At 40.6% G+C, this 17,146-nt stretch overlaps 1 protein-coding gene across 1 annotated transcript; it reads left to right on the plus strand.

Annotated features, from left to right (window-relative positions):
• The first annotated feature begins 3,584 nt into the window (after positions 1-3,584).
• Positions 3,585-16,132, plus strand: LOC101976814 (T-cell ecto-ADP-ribosyltransferase 1-like). Its single transcript, XM_078045121.1, has 4 exons — positions 3,585-3,681; positions 11,289-11,373; positions 12,351-13,089; positions 15,660-16,132. Exons 2-4 carry the CDS (start codon positions 11,329-11,331, stop codon positions 15,707-15,709), a joined length of 834 nt encoding a protein of 277 aa, XP_077901247.1. The 5' UTR covers positions 3,585-3,681; positions 11,289-11,328; the 3' UTR covers positions 15,710-16,132.
• Positions 16,133-17,146: the final 1,014 nt, after the last annotated feature.

A 17,146-nucleotide genomic window follows, 5' to 3' on the forward strand; every position in this document is an offset into this window, starting at 1 on the left:
GTACGTAATCTTATTTTTCCACGTGTACAGATTGCAGGATCACATTGGTTATACCGCCACGTTTATACATAGGGCCATACTAGTGTCTATTGTATTCTGCTACCCTTCCTATCCCCCCTTCTCTCCCCTCCCTGCCCATCACCTCTTTCTACCCAAACTACTGTGACATATTTCTCTCTCTCTCTCTCTCTCTTTTCTTTCCCCTCACACCATCTTATATGTAATTTTGCATAACAAGGTCTCCTACCATCCCCTTCTCTCTCCCATCCCACACACCTCTCATCTCTATTTAATGGTAATCTTCTTCTCATGCTCTTCCTCCCTGCTCTGTTTTGAGTCACCCCCTTATATCAAAGAAGACCTTCTGCATTTGTTTTTTAGGGATTGGCTAGCTTCACTTAGCATATCTGCTCTAATACCATTCATTTCCCTGCAAATGCCATGATTTTGTTATTTTTTAGGGCTGAATAATATTCCATCGTGTATAAATGCCACATTTTTTAATCCATTCATCTATTGAAGGGTATCTGGGTTGGTTCCACAGTCTAGCTATTGTGAATTGTGCTGCTATGAACATTGATGTAGCTGTGTCTCTTTTGTATGTTCTTTTTAGGTCTTTTGGGTATAGTCTGAGAAGGGGAATAGCTGGGTCAAATGGTAGTTCCATTCCCAGATTTCCAAAGAATCTCCATACTGCTTTCCAAATTGGCTGAACCAATTTGCAGTCCCACCAGCAATGTACAAGTGTACCCTTTTCCCCACATCCTCGCCAGCACTTGTTATTGTTTGACTTCATAATGGCTGCCATTCTTACTTGATAGTATCTTAGAGTGGTTTTAATTTGCATTTCTCTGATTGCTAGAGATGGTGAGCATTTTTTCGTGTATTCGTTGATTGATTGTATATCCTCCTCTGAGAAGTGTCTGTTCAGGTCCTTGGCCCATTTGTTGATTGGATTTTTTGTTTAATTTTTTGAGTTCTTTGTATACTCTGGATATTAGGGCTCTATCTGAAGTGTGAGGGGTAAATATTTGTTCCCAGAATGTAGCTCCCTATTTATCTCTCTTATTGTTTCTCTTGATGAGAAAAAAAAACTTTTTAGTTTGAATATGTCCCATTTGTTGATTCTTGATTTTAACTCTTGTGCTATCAGTGTCCTATGAAGGAATTTGGAGCCCGACCCCACGAGATGGAGATTAGGGCCAACTTTTTCTTCTTTCAGATGCAGAGTTTCTGGTTTGATTCCTAGCTCCTTGATCCATTTTGAGTTGACTTTTGTGCAAGGTGAGAGAAAGGGATTCAATTTCATTTTGTTGCATATGGATTTCCAGTTCTCCCAGGACCATTTGTTGAAGATGCTATCCTTCCTCCATTGCATGCTTTTGGCACCTTTGTCTAATATAAGGTAGTTGTAATTTTGTGGATTGGTCTCTATGTCCTCTATTCTGTATCATTGGTCTATCCACCTGTTTTGGTACCAGTACCATGCTGTTTTTGTTACTATTGCTCTGCAGTATAGTTTAAAATCTGGTATCGCTATACTCTTCCTGCTTAGAATTGCTTTTGCTATTCTGGGTCTTTCATTTTTCCAGATGAATTTTATGATTGCTTTTTCTATTTCTGCAAAGAATGCCAATGGGATTTTGATTGGCATTGCATTAAACCTAAGAGTACTTTTGGTAATATGGCCATTTTAATGATATTAGTTCTGTCTAATGAACAAGGTATATCTTTCCATCTTCTAAGGTCTTCTTCTATTTCTCTCTTTAGGGTTCTGTAGTTTTTGTTGTATAGTTCTTTCACCTCTTTTGTTAGGTTGATTCCCAAGTATTTTTTTTTTTGAGGATATTGTGAATGGGGTGGTTGTTCTCATTACCATTTCGAAGGATATGTCACTGATATACAGGAATGCCTTTGATTTATGCGTGTTGATATTATATCCTGCCACTTTGCTGAATTCATTTACTAGCTCTAGAAGTTTCTTGGTAGAATCTTTTCGGTCTGCTAGGTATAGGATCATGTCACCCACAAATAATGATAATTTAAGTTCTTCTTTTCCTATCTTTATGCCTTCAATTTATTTTATCTGTTTAATTGCTCTGGCAAGTGTTTCGAGAACTATGTTGAACAGAAGTGGTGATAGAGGGCATCCCTGTCTTGTTCCAGATTTTAGAGGGAATGCCTTCAATTTTTCTCCATTCAGAATGATGCTAGCCTGAGGCTTAGCATAGATAGCTTTTACATTGTTGAGGTATGTTCCTGTTATCCCTAGTTTTTCTAGTGTTTTGAATATAAAGGGATGCTGTACATTGTCGAATGCTTTTTCTGCGTCTATTGAGATGATCATATGGTTCTTATCTTTAAGTCTATTGATGTGGTGAATAACATTTATTGATTTCCCTATGTTGAACCAGCCTTGCATCCCAGGGATGAAACCCACTTGGTCATGGTGCACTATCTTTTTGATATGTTTTTGTATGTGATTTGCCAGAATTTTATTGAAGATTTTTGCATCTATGTTCATTAGAGATATTGGTCTGTAGTTTTCTTTCTTTGAAGTGTCTTTGTCTTGTTTAGGAATCAGGGTGATGTTGGCCTCGTAGAATGAATTTGGAAGTTCTCTCTCTTTTTCTATTTCCTGAAATAGCTTGAAAAGTATTGGTATTAGTTCTTCTTTAAAGGTTTTGTAAAACTCTGCTATATACCCATTCGGTCCTGGGCTTTTGTTGGTTGGTAGTCTTTTGATGGCTTCTGCTATTTCCTCAATTGATATTGGTCTGTTTAGGTTGTCTAATCCTCTTGACTCAATCTGGGCAGATCATATGACTTAAGAAATTTATCAATGCCTTCACTGTCTTCTATTTTATTGGAGTATAAGGTTTCAAAATAATTTCTAATTATCTTCTGTATTTCTGTAGTTTCTGTTGTGATATTGCCTTTTTAATCCTGTATGCTAGTAATTTGAGTTCTCTCTCTTCTTCTCTTCATTAGCATGGCTAAGTGTCTGTTGATCTTATTTATTTTTTCAAAGAATCAACTTTTAGTTTTGTCTATTTTTTCAATTGTTTCTTTTGTTTCAATTTCATTGATTTCAGCTCTGATTTTAATTATTTCTTGCCTTCTACTACTTTTATTATTGTTTTGCTCTTCTTTTTCTAGGGGTTTGAGATGAGGTGAAGACACCTCCCCTTTTTGCAACTTTCTGTGCCATAAAGCTGCACTCCTAGAAGCTGGGGTGCTGTCTTCTGTTCCCATGAGTTTCAGGAGAGACAGAATTCTGACCTGGTTGGTCAGAATTACAAGCTTGTTTTAATTTGATTTCAATTGTAGTCGGTGGTCTTTTCTTTGTATTGTGGTTTAACACAATCTGTAAAACCATATGTCTGGTACAAAGATCAACCAGCAAATTCTGCTTTTTTACAGGATCTCCTTGCAAAACACACATCCCAATCCCGTGGGGAGGGAACATAATGGTCTCGTCTTCTGGGTATAAATAAAGTAAGAATGTCAATAGGAAAACACAAATTATTAGTTAATAAGTTATTTGTCTTCCCTTTCCAATTCAATCAGAAACTGAAAGCACAACTTTCTCAAGAATAAAAGGGTCACAGCACTGCCTTTTCAGGCATTGCTGTTGGAAGACCAAGAGGACTGAATCACCCAGGATCAGCAGGAGATCAGGTACCTGACAATTCTGTAGTCCTAGCTACTCTGGAGGCTGAGACAGGAAGATCACTTGAGCTCAAGAATTTGTAGCCAGCTGGGGCACACAGCAAGACCCTGTGCTCTGAGGAGGAAAGAGTCTCTAGAGTTCAGGGATCTAGGAATGTCCCATGAGGAGAGACTAGAAATAGAACTGGGCTGGGAGAAAAACAGGAGGACTGGGGTGACTGTGGTAGTAGAGGGTTATGTGTCAAAATTTAATGCTACAAAATCAATTCTGGGCAAAAAAATATCCCAGGGAGGGAGTTGGGCTCATTTCTAGAAAAAGAAAAACCATCTTGAAGGACAGACATGTAGCATATCTACCCTCCAAACACTTAAAAACTTATCCAAGATCATATACTTTGCTCCTAGATCCTTGAGGAAGTACTGCTGGTACCTGTGTTTCATTCGGTCCCTTGTACAAAAGAGCCTTTCCCTTCCTATGGCTAGTCAAGCTTAGATTCTTCAAGCCAGAACAAGAATATGTTTAATTTCCCCATTTCCCTCTCACATTCATGCCCACATTAACTTCTAGTATCTCAGCTGAACTTTAAATGGAGAATGAGAGTCTAGAGCCAGAGACCTCATTTTCCAGTGTCAATAACCTGAGTTTAGTGGATGTTTAATGAAAGAAGAGTCCGTAGGCTTTGAGTCCTTTGTTTTAATTTAGGATCTTTTAGATAGAGAGCACTATTTCAGTGATTAAGAGAGACACAAGTTGGAAAGAAAGATTTTACTACTGATGAGCCCTGGGTGGTACACAACACACCTGAAAGCCATACATGTGGAGGTCAAGGTCAAGAAGTGCAGACGGAGAGTTTGTGCATGGCAGGGGGAGACTATGGAACAATGTCAACATTGGGATCCAGGGAGTTATCCACACAGGTTTCCTGAGAAGAGTTTTAATTGGTAGGTTTAAAGCAAGAAAATGTAAGTGTCAAGAGGCTATGACCAAGATGTGATACTGCAACATATTTGCACAGTCCATATGGGGTGTCAGGGTCAGCAGAGCCAGTCATATATTGTACATAGCTGTCTAATAGGGAAGAGGTCACAAGATTTTGTATAACACAGATATCCAGACTAACAACATTGAGGAACTGCAGAAGAGGGAAGTGTAAAACTAAAACTGAGTTAAGGATAACTGAACCATGCTCCTGATATGTCAAAATTAAATTTATATTCCAAATGGGGGGCGGGGCATGGGGAGGCGGGGTGTGGGGAAGAGAAGCTTGAAATTCATGCTTATCAGTTTTTCTCAAAAAGCCAGCTGTATCCCCATCAGAACCAACTAGGGAACTCATGTAAAAGTATGGAATATATAATTTTGAGACTGGGGTCCAGAAATCTCTATTGCTAATAAGTGTCCCAGAGAAGTTTTTAGGCAATTTAACTTCCAAAAGCACTGTGAATAGGAAGGAGGGGCTACTGAATCATTTTAAGGTATGTAGGATGTCAAAGCAAAGTATTTTTTTCATTAATGATGTTTCTTCTGAAAAACCAGCCTCTACCTCAGAGCAAAGCATGTCCAAAGAAGGGACATGACCTTTGTCCTTGGAAAGACCCACAGAGCACTCCTAGGCACATACCCACACTGCTAAGTTGTTTATCTACAAATAACAGGAGAGATCTGGTGCTCCAGGTGTCCCTGATTCAGTCAGGCTAGGTGGGGACCCATAGCAACCCCCTAGCAGTCACCAATCAGCATGAGACAGGGAAATACCTGGGATGCCAGATGACCCTCCCAGGAGTTTATGGTGTTGGGAAACCATGTAGTTCAGCACGAACACCCCTCTTGGCTTAAACCAATCAGTTCAAACGAATTCCCCTCTTGTAGTAACCAATCACCCCTACCCAACTTGTTCCCGCCAGTGAATGTGCTAATCATGTTTTAGAGTTATTTGATTTTCCCATGGTGTGTGATGATTTGCCAAGAGATGCTATGATGTATGTGAAGTCCCTGCCTTCTCCAAAGAATGTATAAAACTGCTGCAATCCCTGGGCTCGGGGCCTCTCAGTGTCACCATCACCAGTTGCTGTGTGTGTGCAGAGGACAGAGCTAGCTCACAATAAACACCTCTTTGCTGTTTACATCGATCTCAGTCTCTGGTGGTCTTTTGGGGGTCCCAAATTCGAGCATAACACTTCTACTCATAGTTCACTCCAAATCCTCCTCTGCAAGGAATTTCAGAGGAATTTAAGGAGGATAGGTAGAGTCCTGAAATTCCTTAAAGAAGATAGGTAAGCTTTTATAACTTTGCTTGAAGATCAAAAAAGTGATGAAAATATAATGTAGCAAATTAAATAATTAACTCCACATAGAGAGATGTTGGATAAATGCAAATATTTATTATTTTAATGCTATACAAATTAAAAATCCTGATTCAATTAACAATGCTAGAAAAGCAAAATCAAAGTGTAAGAAAAGGTGATGAAACAATTAAATTGTTATTAGGGAATATGTGCAGATATCATCAATTTACATTGGATTTGTGTGTGTGTGTGTGTGTGTGTGTGTGAGAGAGAGAGAGAGAGAGAGAGAGAGAGAGAGAGAGAGAGAGAGAGAGAGAGAAATACAGGGATTGAACCCAAAGGCTCTACCACTAAGATAAATCCCAGTTATTTGTTTTAATTTATTAATTTAAGACAGGATTTTTACTAAGTTGCCCAACTGGGCACTTGTGATTCTCCTGCCTCAGCCTCTCAAGTAACTGAGATTACAGTGTAATGCCAGATTTGTGGGACCCCAATAGACCTTCAGGAGCCCAATCCGATGCAATTACACAAGAGTCTTTATTGCAAGCTCGAGCCTGAACTCATAACCATTCCCGCCACCGCAGCAGTCCCAGGGAGTGAGTTCTGGTCCTTTGTTCAGTGAGGATTTATAGGTTTTGGGGGATACTCTATGCGTCACAACATCACACAGCAAATCATTCCATACCTTGGGAAAAATCAAACAACAACTCTTAACATTGACTAGCACACTAGCACATTCACTGGCAGGAACAAGTTTGGGTAAGAGTGATTGGTTAGTACAAGAGGGGGATTCCTTTGAACTGATTGGTTTAAGCCATGAGGGGTGCACGTGCTAAACTACATGGTTTCCCAACATGTTATCAACCACCATAAACTACTGGGGGGTCATCTGGCATCCCAGGTATTTTCCCTGTCTCATGCTGATTGGTGGTTGCTAGGGGTTGCTATGGGTCCTCACCTAGCCTGAGTCAGGGACACCTGGTGCCACAGATCTCTCCTGTTATTTACAGACAAATAATTCAGCAGGATGGGTATGTGCTTAGGAGTGCTCTGTGGGTTTTTTCAAGGACAAGGGCCATGCCCCCTTCCTTGGACAGGCTCTGCTCTGAGGTAGAGGCTGGTTTCTCAAAAATGGAGTCACATTAGTTTCTCAACAGGTGAGCCCCCACAGCACCTGGCTAATATTTAAATATTTAAAGGAAGGTTTTTTCCATAGATTCATAATATTCAGACATAAAAAAAACAGGTGTTTTTGTTGTTTGTTTGTTTATTTGGTGATAGGGATTAAACTCAGATCTTCATACATGCTAAACACGCATTCTGTCAGGGTTTTTGGCCCCCATTTCCTCCTGACCTGCGGGAGAGATGGGAAAAGCATGTCCAGACCAGGACAAGCCCAGAAAGGCAAAGGTTGACTGGCATCCAGCCCTCCCTAGCCAGAGGACAATCAGAGGCTCCAGGGAGACCAGTCAAAGCAGGATCTCAGTTTATTGAGAAAACACACAATCAGGATAAAGGTCAGCAGGGTGGGGAGAATTCATGTGTATACCCATCCTACTGGCCGTAATGGGTGACACAGCTGTCCACGAGGGCGGAAGGATTCTGAGCCTATCCTAGAGGTCGTCTGATTTTTCATCACAACCCAGGCAACTCCTTCTGGCTGATCCCCCCACATGTTATATCATGCCCTACAACACTCTAACACTGAGCTACACTCCCTGTTTTTATAATTATAATACATTTCAATTTGTAATAGATTCCAGTTGAACATCCATGTGTGATGATCAGTTTTCCATTGCTGTGACAAAATACCTGAGAAAATCTATTTAAAGGGAGGAAAGTTTTATTTGGGCTCATAGTTTCATCCCATAATCAGCCAGCTGGCTCTATTGCTTCTGGGCCTGTGGCAAGGCAGAACAATATAGTGGGGAGCACATGTAGAACAAAGCTGCTCACCTCATGGCAGCCAGGAAGCAAAAACAGAGGAGAAGGGATCAAACTTCTGTAAGGGTCCGGCGGAGCGTCGGAGGAAGAGACCACACAAGAGACTGACTTCATGCAATTGGCAAAGGGGATTTATTAATTCAGCATGCTGAGGTTCCAGGCTCACTCAGGAAGATAGAGCAGCCCAGAGCCCAGAGCAGAGGTCAAGCAGAGCTTAAGTACACTTTCTGGAGAGGATGGTGGGCTTTGCACACATCAGAACAAATCATCATGAGGCACGGGAAAATTGAACAACAACTCTGAGACATGATTAGTACATTCATTGGCGGGAACAGGCTGGGCAGGGGTGATTGGTCACTCCTAAGCGGGGTACACATTCAAACTGATTGGTTTTGGGGCCTGGATACCTACGTGCCGAGCTACTCAGAGCCCTTAGCTATTAAACAACCAGGGAATCAGTGGAAATATTTACTGGGCAGTTCTAGTATTGTCCTAACAGCTACAGGGATTACAGGTTTTGGGGGTAGCAGAGGAATTTTAACAATACCTAGTCTTTCACTTTTTAACTCAAGCCCTGCAGCTTGGAAACTTTACAATGCCTGGTCTTTTACACTTTAACTCAGGCTTTGCAGCTTAGAATCAGCTTAGAAATTTTACCCTTACAGTTCCAATATCCATCAAGGGCATAGCCTCAGTGACCTTGTTTCCTTCCACTAGGGCCCAACTCTTAAAGGTTCCACCAGTTCCAAATAGTGCCATCCACTGAGGACCAAGCCCTTAATTAACCCTTGAGACTTTGGTGGATGATTAAGATCCAAATCACAGCACCTTGTATATATGGCTTTTGCATAAGTCTTTAACTGCATAATACTAGTGAAGAAATCTAAATTATCACATAAAATCAAAATTTGTTAAGCTCAAATATTATATTCTATAAAAATGCACTTATCACCACAGAGACAAATATAAAATAACTTCTTTTATAATTAAGGTGAAAAGTTAACTTTCTAATCCCAATCTCATTTTAGTTACTTTTTTGGGCTTACAGCATTTAATACAAAAATTTCCATGTTAAAAATATAATTTTTAGAAGAATAACACCCATAAAATATACTAATTATTTAATCAAAGAAAACAGTGTGGTTTGTTCAAATTTGACTCCCATAATTTTGGTTGCTCCAGAACTGGAGCTTACTCTATGACAAGATTAAATTTGGCCAAAAAAAAAAAAAGAGTATTTGTTCTGAGCATCCCATTCTTAGTAGATCATTCAGGATATGCTAAGATTCTGGAACACTATTTTAATTCATCACAATATGTTCCTGTCAATTATAGCTCCCCAATTGCTTTGGGGGGGGAATTCTGTAAAATAAAGATTGCTTCAAATATTAAAAGAATTTTTATAATTAATCATAAATTTCAGTATCTTCTCAAAGCCTGGGATTTTTTGTCATCTCTGAATTTCTACAGTGGAAGAAATTGGAAAGGTGCCATTGCTCAAATGTTTTTCTCTCATAAACAAAGTAAACATTGGTCTTATTGGTATATAATTCTTTTCTATGAAACTTTTATTCTAGATATTTGTTCATTCCATCCTGACATCATGTTGAAGGAAGTTTTTCAATGTCCATGAGGGTGGTTATTGTGTGCAAACAAAGGTGACCCTGAGGTCAACTCTTAGTTTAAGTAGTTAATTATAGTTAGTTTATGCTAATTGTCAATTCTATTTTTTTTAAATCCAGAATGAATACAGGGTGGGACAGTTTCCACTGGGTTACAGGAAGTCTGTTATTTCAAGAGTGTTTCCTAAAGGCTCAGGGAGTTGGGAACCAAGAAAAGGAAGAAGAGCCAGGAACCACAGCAAAGGGTCTTACCAAGAACAGCTAACCAAGTTTTACAGCCCCTCACTGCCATTCTTTTTTAAAAATATTTTTTAAAGTTGTAGATGGATGCAATATCTTTATTTATTTATTTATTTATGTTTATGTGGTGCTGAAGATTGAACCGAGAGCCTCATTCATGCTAGGCAAGCGCTCTACCCTTGAACCACAACCCGAGCCCCTCTCAGAGCCCCTCTCACTCTCATTATTGAGGTCTAGATAGAGCATTGTCTACTGTCAAGACCAGCCAAAATTCCTTGGAAATTAACACAATGGGCTTAGAGTATAGAAGACAATTTTCATAATTTGCCAAGAACCACAAGCAGAAAAGAATGAAGCAGTGTTATCATCATACCTCATTCTTTGACTTGCCTTACTGAGTGTGTATATCTCCACCCTTCAAAAAGAAGTTCAAAGTAATAAATTTTCATTAATTATAGTAATCTATAAGGTAAATTGATTGTATTGGTCTGTTGCTATATCTGTTATATTTCTGTTGCTCTATCAAAATACCTGAGGCTGGGTACTTGATAAAGAAAAGATGTTTATTCAGCTCACATTCTATGGCTGGAAAGAATGTGGGGTTCTGAAAAAACTGCATTAATCTCCTCCCAGGGGTAATGTTCTCAATGACCTATTTACCTCCTACTAGGTCACCTCTTCAAGGTCCCACCACCTCCTTACTACCACTCTGGGTACTAAGCCTCTAGCACATGACCCTTTGGAGGACAAATCGTATCCAAATACTGATGATGGTTAAAGCTGAAAGATCAGGACACGTTCAGAAGAGTTGATTTAAGGGCTGGGGCTGTAGCCCAGTGGTGGAGTGTTTGCCTAGCATGTGCAAAGCCCTGGGTCAGATCCTCAGAACTGTAAGAGCAAACAAAACAAAATGAACAAACAAAAAATCAATCTCATCTGTAGTCCCAGCTACATGGCAGGCTGAGGAAGGAGGCTCTGCTTGAGACCAAGAATTCAAGGCCAGCTGGGACAGTATTATGAGACCTTACCAAAAAAAAAAAAAAAAAAAGGAAAGAAAAGAAAAGAAAGGAAAAGATGAGAAGAAAAAGAAATATTGGTACTGACTTGAACTTGGGGAGCCAGATTAACAAAACTTGGAGAAGAATTTTTTTAAGCATCTGTGAAAATACTCAGACTATTTCTCTAAGAGAGAATAAAATGTTAGGTCCTAAGAAAGGTCTGCTCCCATGTGATCTGTTTCTCTCATTGGAATTTTACATGACTTCTAGCTCTGCCTGTTATCAGGATCAATTGTTTCAAAACTAGCTCCCTACTGGGGGCAGGATGTTAGAGTCACCTCCTCCCTGGTGCAAGATCCTGGTAGAGCTCTTTACAAGGAATCCTGATTAGCTGATCAAGAAGCAGTGTGAACAGGAGCCTGGACTTCTGGATTTGAAATAGGGATTCATTAACAGGATTGAGGCATCAAAACACAATAAAACTATTTACATCTAACTTACATGGTTTTATGTTTGTTTGCAGTTTTTGAATTGTGAACTTGAAGATAACATTGCTTCTAGACATGGCAGTTTATATCTTCATATTAACTTGTTGGCTAACACAGCAGGTAATATATACTACCCCTTCTCCACCCACATCCTGTTGACTTTGCTTTTACCTCATATCTTTGAGACAAGATAGTTCCCAGAGTTGAGTTTGTGGCTAGAGTCAGTGAGAGTATGAATCTGAAAAGTAACGTAAAAATAGTATCAGTAAATGTGGGAAGCCATCCGTGAAATACAGGAGGACCTTCTCTCACCATGGAAGCCAGGGAGGGATAGGCCTGGCATTGGGAACTTCCTGTGGATCTCTCTTCAGGATGAGAGACCGCCCAATGCACATGACCTTCCCCTCTGCTCTGCTAGAAAGGTCCCTCACAGTAGCACCAGAGATGGGCGTGAACTGTTAGGAACTGAATGGCCCACCTGCACCCATCTTGATCCTATTTTGGTGAAGAACATTCTCTAGAATTTCTTTGATGTCTTCCAATATAAATAAAGCAGGGCTCCTTTGTGTTAGAAGCTGGATCCGTCTGGTCTAGTCCACTTGCCTGTTCTGCCCCTGCTTTTGAAACTACTTTCTGTGGTTTTTTCCACCATTCTATTTTTCCTAGCTTTTATTTCTCAGCCAGCCTGTTCCACTGAGGGGAACCCCATTCCCACCCACTACTCGGGATGTGGGCGAAAATAAACAAAACAGTCACAAAGCTCAATTTTTTCTTTTATAACACTCATAGTGTAATAAGAATGCTCCAGGGCTGGGGATGTGGCTCAAGCGCTAGGGTGCAGGCCTGGCATGCGTGCGGCCCGGGTTCGATCCTCAGCACCACATACCAACAAAGATGTTGTGTGTGGGGGGGGGGACAATTAAAAAATAAATATTAAAATTCTCTCTCTCTTAAAAAAAAATGCTCCATACATGAGCCCTGTGATGGGAATATGTGAAATCTCAGGCTGAGTAAGAAGCCTATTTTAATGGGTTCTGATAGCATCCCAACATGCTCCTTCCTCAGCAAATTAGTCAAAGGACTCTCCTTCCCTACAGGTGACCAGCCAATTAGTCCTCGACATGGCCAATAACGCATTTGATGATCAGTATGAGGGCTGTATCGAAGCAATGGAGAAAAAGGCACCCCAGCTGTTAAAAGAAGAGCTAAGCGTGAATGAAATTTTTAAGAATGAATGGGAAAATGCTGAGAAAAAATGGAAGCAAATAAAGTCCAACATAAACTATCCAGAAAATTTCAATGATTTCCATGGAACTGCTATAGTGGCCTATACTGGGGAAATTGCAATAGATTTTAACCTAGCTGTAAGAGAATTCAGACTAGATCCACAGAAGTTTCAGTACAAGGCCTTCCATTATTATTTGACAAGAGCTCTTCAGCTTCTGAGGACATCCCAGTGTGACCAAGTTTTTAGAGGCTCTCATACCAAATTTTATTACAGTGGGGCCGGTAGTATACGATTTGGGCAATTCACTTCGTCATCTTTGAATAAAAGTATAGCTGTTTCTCCAGAATTTCTTGGTGATAATGGGACATTGTTTGTTATCAGAACCTGTTTGGGTGTTAATATCAAAGAATTCTCTTTCTACTCTCAAGAACAGGAAGTGTTAATACCAGGATATGAAGTGTATCAGAAGGTCACAGTAAAACAAATTGGTAAAAATCAAAATGAAATTTCCCTCGAAGCTCCCCAAAAACGAAAGAGTAACTTCAATTGCTTATATGCTCATTCTACTCCAATTCACAGCAAATCAAACATCAATTTCAAGAGTTCAGGTGAGTCTGGGTCTGCATTGGAGGTGAGGTTTGTGGGGTCATCATGAAATAGAAGAGGGTGCTCCCCACCAAACCCCCCTGGGGCAGAGAACAATAGGCCTCCAGTCCTCTGCTAAAGAGTCTCAAGTTCCTAAAAGGGCAGGACTACTATTCTGGAATGGAGAGCGCAGCTCAGGCTCAGAAACATGGGGCCATTTCTAGTCCAGCCAAACTCCAGTTCCCCCTACTGTGCAGAGAGGTCAGAAAGACTTGTGAGACACCAGGTGGAATGAGCCAGGGAATATACCGGTGTGTCAGGGGCCAGCCATATCAAAGCATCAGAGGAGTTGGGAGGCCTGCTGGTTCCAGGCAGAAGGGCGTGGGTGCTGCAGTAATCCAGGCAAGAGATGAAGGCGCCTGAACTGAGTGAGTGGCTGTGGCGATGAAGGAGTCTGGGGACTGGGTCTGTCTATGAGCTGTCTCTTCCTGAGGGGAAGACAGTGAGAGGTGGACACACTGAGGGGTGTGGTCAGAATACAGGATGGGGGACCTGGAGATTTCAAATGTGAAGTGTTAACAGTTCAATTAGGTTCCAGGACATTTCCACAAAAGTGATTGGCTAGATTGAAGAGCCAGGTGGATCGCACTGGATTGAGGAGTTGAAGATCTGGAAGATTTTGCACCAGAACAACTCAGCCCTAGTATATGGGGAATGAGCCTAAGATGCTCACAGGACTAAAGAAAGAGGCAGATAGATTGGGGCATTCACTAATGAAAGCGTGGTTCTGGGCAACAGCAAGACCAGTTTGGATCTTTCGGTCAGAAAGAGGCAGACATATATGGATTAGGACAAAAGTAACTATCTTGCCAGGCGTGGTGGCACACTCCCGAAATCTCAGTTACTCAGGAGGCCGAGGCAAGTGGATTGCAATTTGGAGACCAGCCTGGGTAATTTAGCAAGATGCTGTCTCAAGATAAAAAATAAAAAGGGCTGGGATGGAGTTCAGTAGCAGAGCACCCGTGGGTTAAATTCCCAGTCCTCCACTAATGCCGTCCCAAGTGACTTCATCCTGGATGTAATGTACTTGGTTTATCTTAAGTTAATAGCAAAGTGCTCCTGGAGCCAGGAGCCAGTTGTAAATTTCCACAGACCACTCTAATGACTCTGAGTACATACAGTTTGCTGAGAAACTATGTAAGAAAACTAAGCTTACCTTGGAGCAATCATGGCAGTTACCACTCAAGATGGCTGCAGTCATGTCAAGTTAAATCAATACAAGTGGTAGACCACATGGTAGAGCACGTGTAGAGGGACAGTACCTGGAATGATGAAGGTAGAGTTGGTAAAATCAGGAGACAGGAACCTCAAAGAAGACATATCAGTAATGGTTGAAACTGGTTACAAAGAACACCAAGAAAGCTGTCACCACTCCCAGCCTCGAGATGCATAAGAAGGGCCACCATGAGCACTTTCCCCATCTTTTCCCAAGTGGTCCTGGCTTTTAGCTCTCCATGCAATTATACCAATCATTCCTTGTGGCCTGAAGTCTCTCTTCTTTGACTACATATCAGATTTGATCCAAGCTAAGACACCATCAATTTCAACATGGTGATTGTCTTTCAAGACCTAGTTCCAATATCACTTCCAATAATAAGCCTTCCTTGATACTTTCAAGGAAAATTAAATCCTACACCATTCTCTGTGGCATAGGTTTGGACTCAGACCACCTCAATGATAATCTGGCTCAGAAGCACTAGTTTTATGACTTCAAGCAAGTAATCTGCCTCTGAATTTCCTCATTTAATGATGGGATACAAATAACAAACACTTCAGTAGTATCACTGTCAGAATGATAAGATTTTTAAGATTTATTGCTTGGCACATAGTTCTGCTCAACAAATACCTCCTCTTTTTCTCGTGGAGAATCTTGTCCACATCTCAGCCATTTTGCATCATAATGGAGTATGACTCACCATTTATATGATAATCTTTTTCTTATAGCCTGGAGACTTTGTCCCTCCTATTTACCTGCATTCAAGGCCTGCCATGGGCTTGTCTTGAATCAGGGTTCCAACATATATTGATGCAGTAAGTTACTTTTTATTGAGAGGCCAGGGGTCCAACTAGATGTGGATCTGGGCTGCAGAGGAACTAAGCATCCAAGAAATTTAAACCAAATTTGCTCTTACACTCTGGAAATCCCTTCAAAAACCAAAAAGATGTCCTTGCAGTTTCTCTCTCCTTGGTATTTATTTTTTTTTCTTTTTACCATTTTTATTGGTACATTATAATTTACATAATAATGAGATTCATTACACCACATTTGTACATGTGAGTAACATAATTTGTTCACTTTCCTTCTCTGGTACCTCTCCTTTTCCTCCCCTCCTCCCTCCCCCTAATCACTTTCTCCCTGGTATTTCTGACTACTTCAGGAATCCTGGGAAAACAAGAGGAGAGGCTAGTCAGGTTAAGTGAGTGCCTAGAGCCCACCCTCTAGGGTTTTGACCTGTAGGTGAAGCTCTGAAAGTTAGGAGGCTATGTCTTGAGAAACTCCACACTGAAACCTTTACTTCTCTCCCTCCCATAGGCCCTGTGTTCCCGCTGCTGCTGCTGGTGCTGCTGCTTGCTGAGCCATAACCCTTGGCCTGAAGTCTCTCTTCTTTGACTACATATCAGATTTGTGAGCAGGATGTTGGAGGAAGGCCAAGGGTCAGGGACTTGACTGGGTTCTCCAATGTCAGCAGTACTGGGAAGGGTAGGATCTTTTTTTGTAGTCCCTTTAGTGCTTGTGTCCCTCACAGATATATGAGGAAATTACTAAATCCCACTACAAAAGGGAGCATACTGTCTTAAAATGTACTGCTTGAGATAAGTTCCTGGTGTCTTGACACTTTGCTATGGTTACAAATCAATATTTGCATGCACTGTCAGCAGTGACAATCTCTTTAAAAATGCTATTGGTTCATAACCCACTTCAATCTAATGTATGAAATATGATATGTCAAGAGCTTTGTGATGTTGTGAACAACCAATAAAAAAATAAATAAGTAAAAATAAAAATGCTATTTGTGATTAATGTTATAATCTAAAGAAATAAACCATTCATAATCACACCTTGCTTTTCTGTGACTAGGTTTCTCTATAGATTGTATTATGTTCAGAAAACTCTCTTAAGGCATTAGATCTGATGCCAGAATTTTCACAGCTGAGAAAATTCATATTGCACATTTTTATAGATATGCTTGCAGGACTGATTGAGCCATAAATACGAGAGTTATCCTAGATAAATTCCTCTTTACACTACTGCACCCAAGATGCACAGAGCTTCTCTCACTCCTCATTCCCCACTCTCCATGCCTGAAAGCCTGCACTGCCCTTGCCTACCAGCTACTGAGATAAACTACAAAGGCATGGTAAGTAATACCAAATAGTATAATGGTGCAATAAAATCAAAACAATCATTGGAGAAAATAAAAAGGTCAGAAAATACTCATGCAAACACAGGCACAAGGTATATGGCAGGGGTGGCCTCACAAATCATGGGGGAAACATGAGGGTGGGAATGGAGTTAGGACAGCTGATTGTCTACATAAAAAAATGAAAGAAAAGAAATAAGAAATTGGATTGGACCCCTACATTGCATAGAAGGCCATTGGACTCAGCTGTCTCACTAGGCCCCAACAGACCAGATCAAGCCAGAATGGAGTCACTTTTGCTGGATGCCTTGTAATCAAAATGAACTTTGAAAGGCACCAGTTTTCCGACATCTAGGAGATTCACAGTAACCAGTCAGAAGGAGCCCAATTTACTTTACCTAGCATGATGAGGAACTGTCCACTTTTTTAATTCTATAAAGAAAGTTTCTTCAAATAATCAATATACTTTTTGTTCACTATTTCTGCTTTCTTTAGCTCTTTCCTGCCTGAAAAACCAACCCCCTCTGCTGTTCAACTGATTAGGATATCTTTTATTTTTTTTGGTACTTAGGGCTTGAATTCACGGAATCTCTACCACTGAGCCACATCCCCAGCCCACTTCCCACTTTTTTTTTTTTTTTGGTACTTTTATATAAGA

This window comes from Ictidomys tridecemlineatus, chromosome 4, assembly GCF_052094955.1.
Source record: "Ictidomys tridecemlineatus isolate mIctTri1 chromosome 4, mIctTri1.hap1, whole genome shotgun sequence".
In the NCBI taxonomy this organism is placed as follows: Eukaryota; Metazoa; Chordata; class Mammalia; order Rodentia; family Sciuridae; genus Ictidomys; species Ictidomys tridecemlineatus.

What these genes read in the sequence shown, in the direction of transcription:
- LOC101976814 (XM_078045121.1), top strand. Translation starts at nt 11,329, where the DNA reads ATGGCAGTTTATATCTTCATATTAACTTGTTGGCTAACACAGCAG. An exon ending in CTTGTTGGCTAACACAGCAG is followed by an intron (nt 11,374 to 12,350) that starts GTAATATATACT and finishes CCTTCCCTACAG; the next exon opens with GTGACCAGCCAATTAGTCCT. An exon ending in CATCAATTTCAAGAGTTCAG is followed by an intron (nt 13,090 to 15,659) that starts GTGAGTCTGGGT and finishes TCCCTCCCATAG; the next exon opens with GCCCTGTGTTCCCGCTGCTG.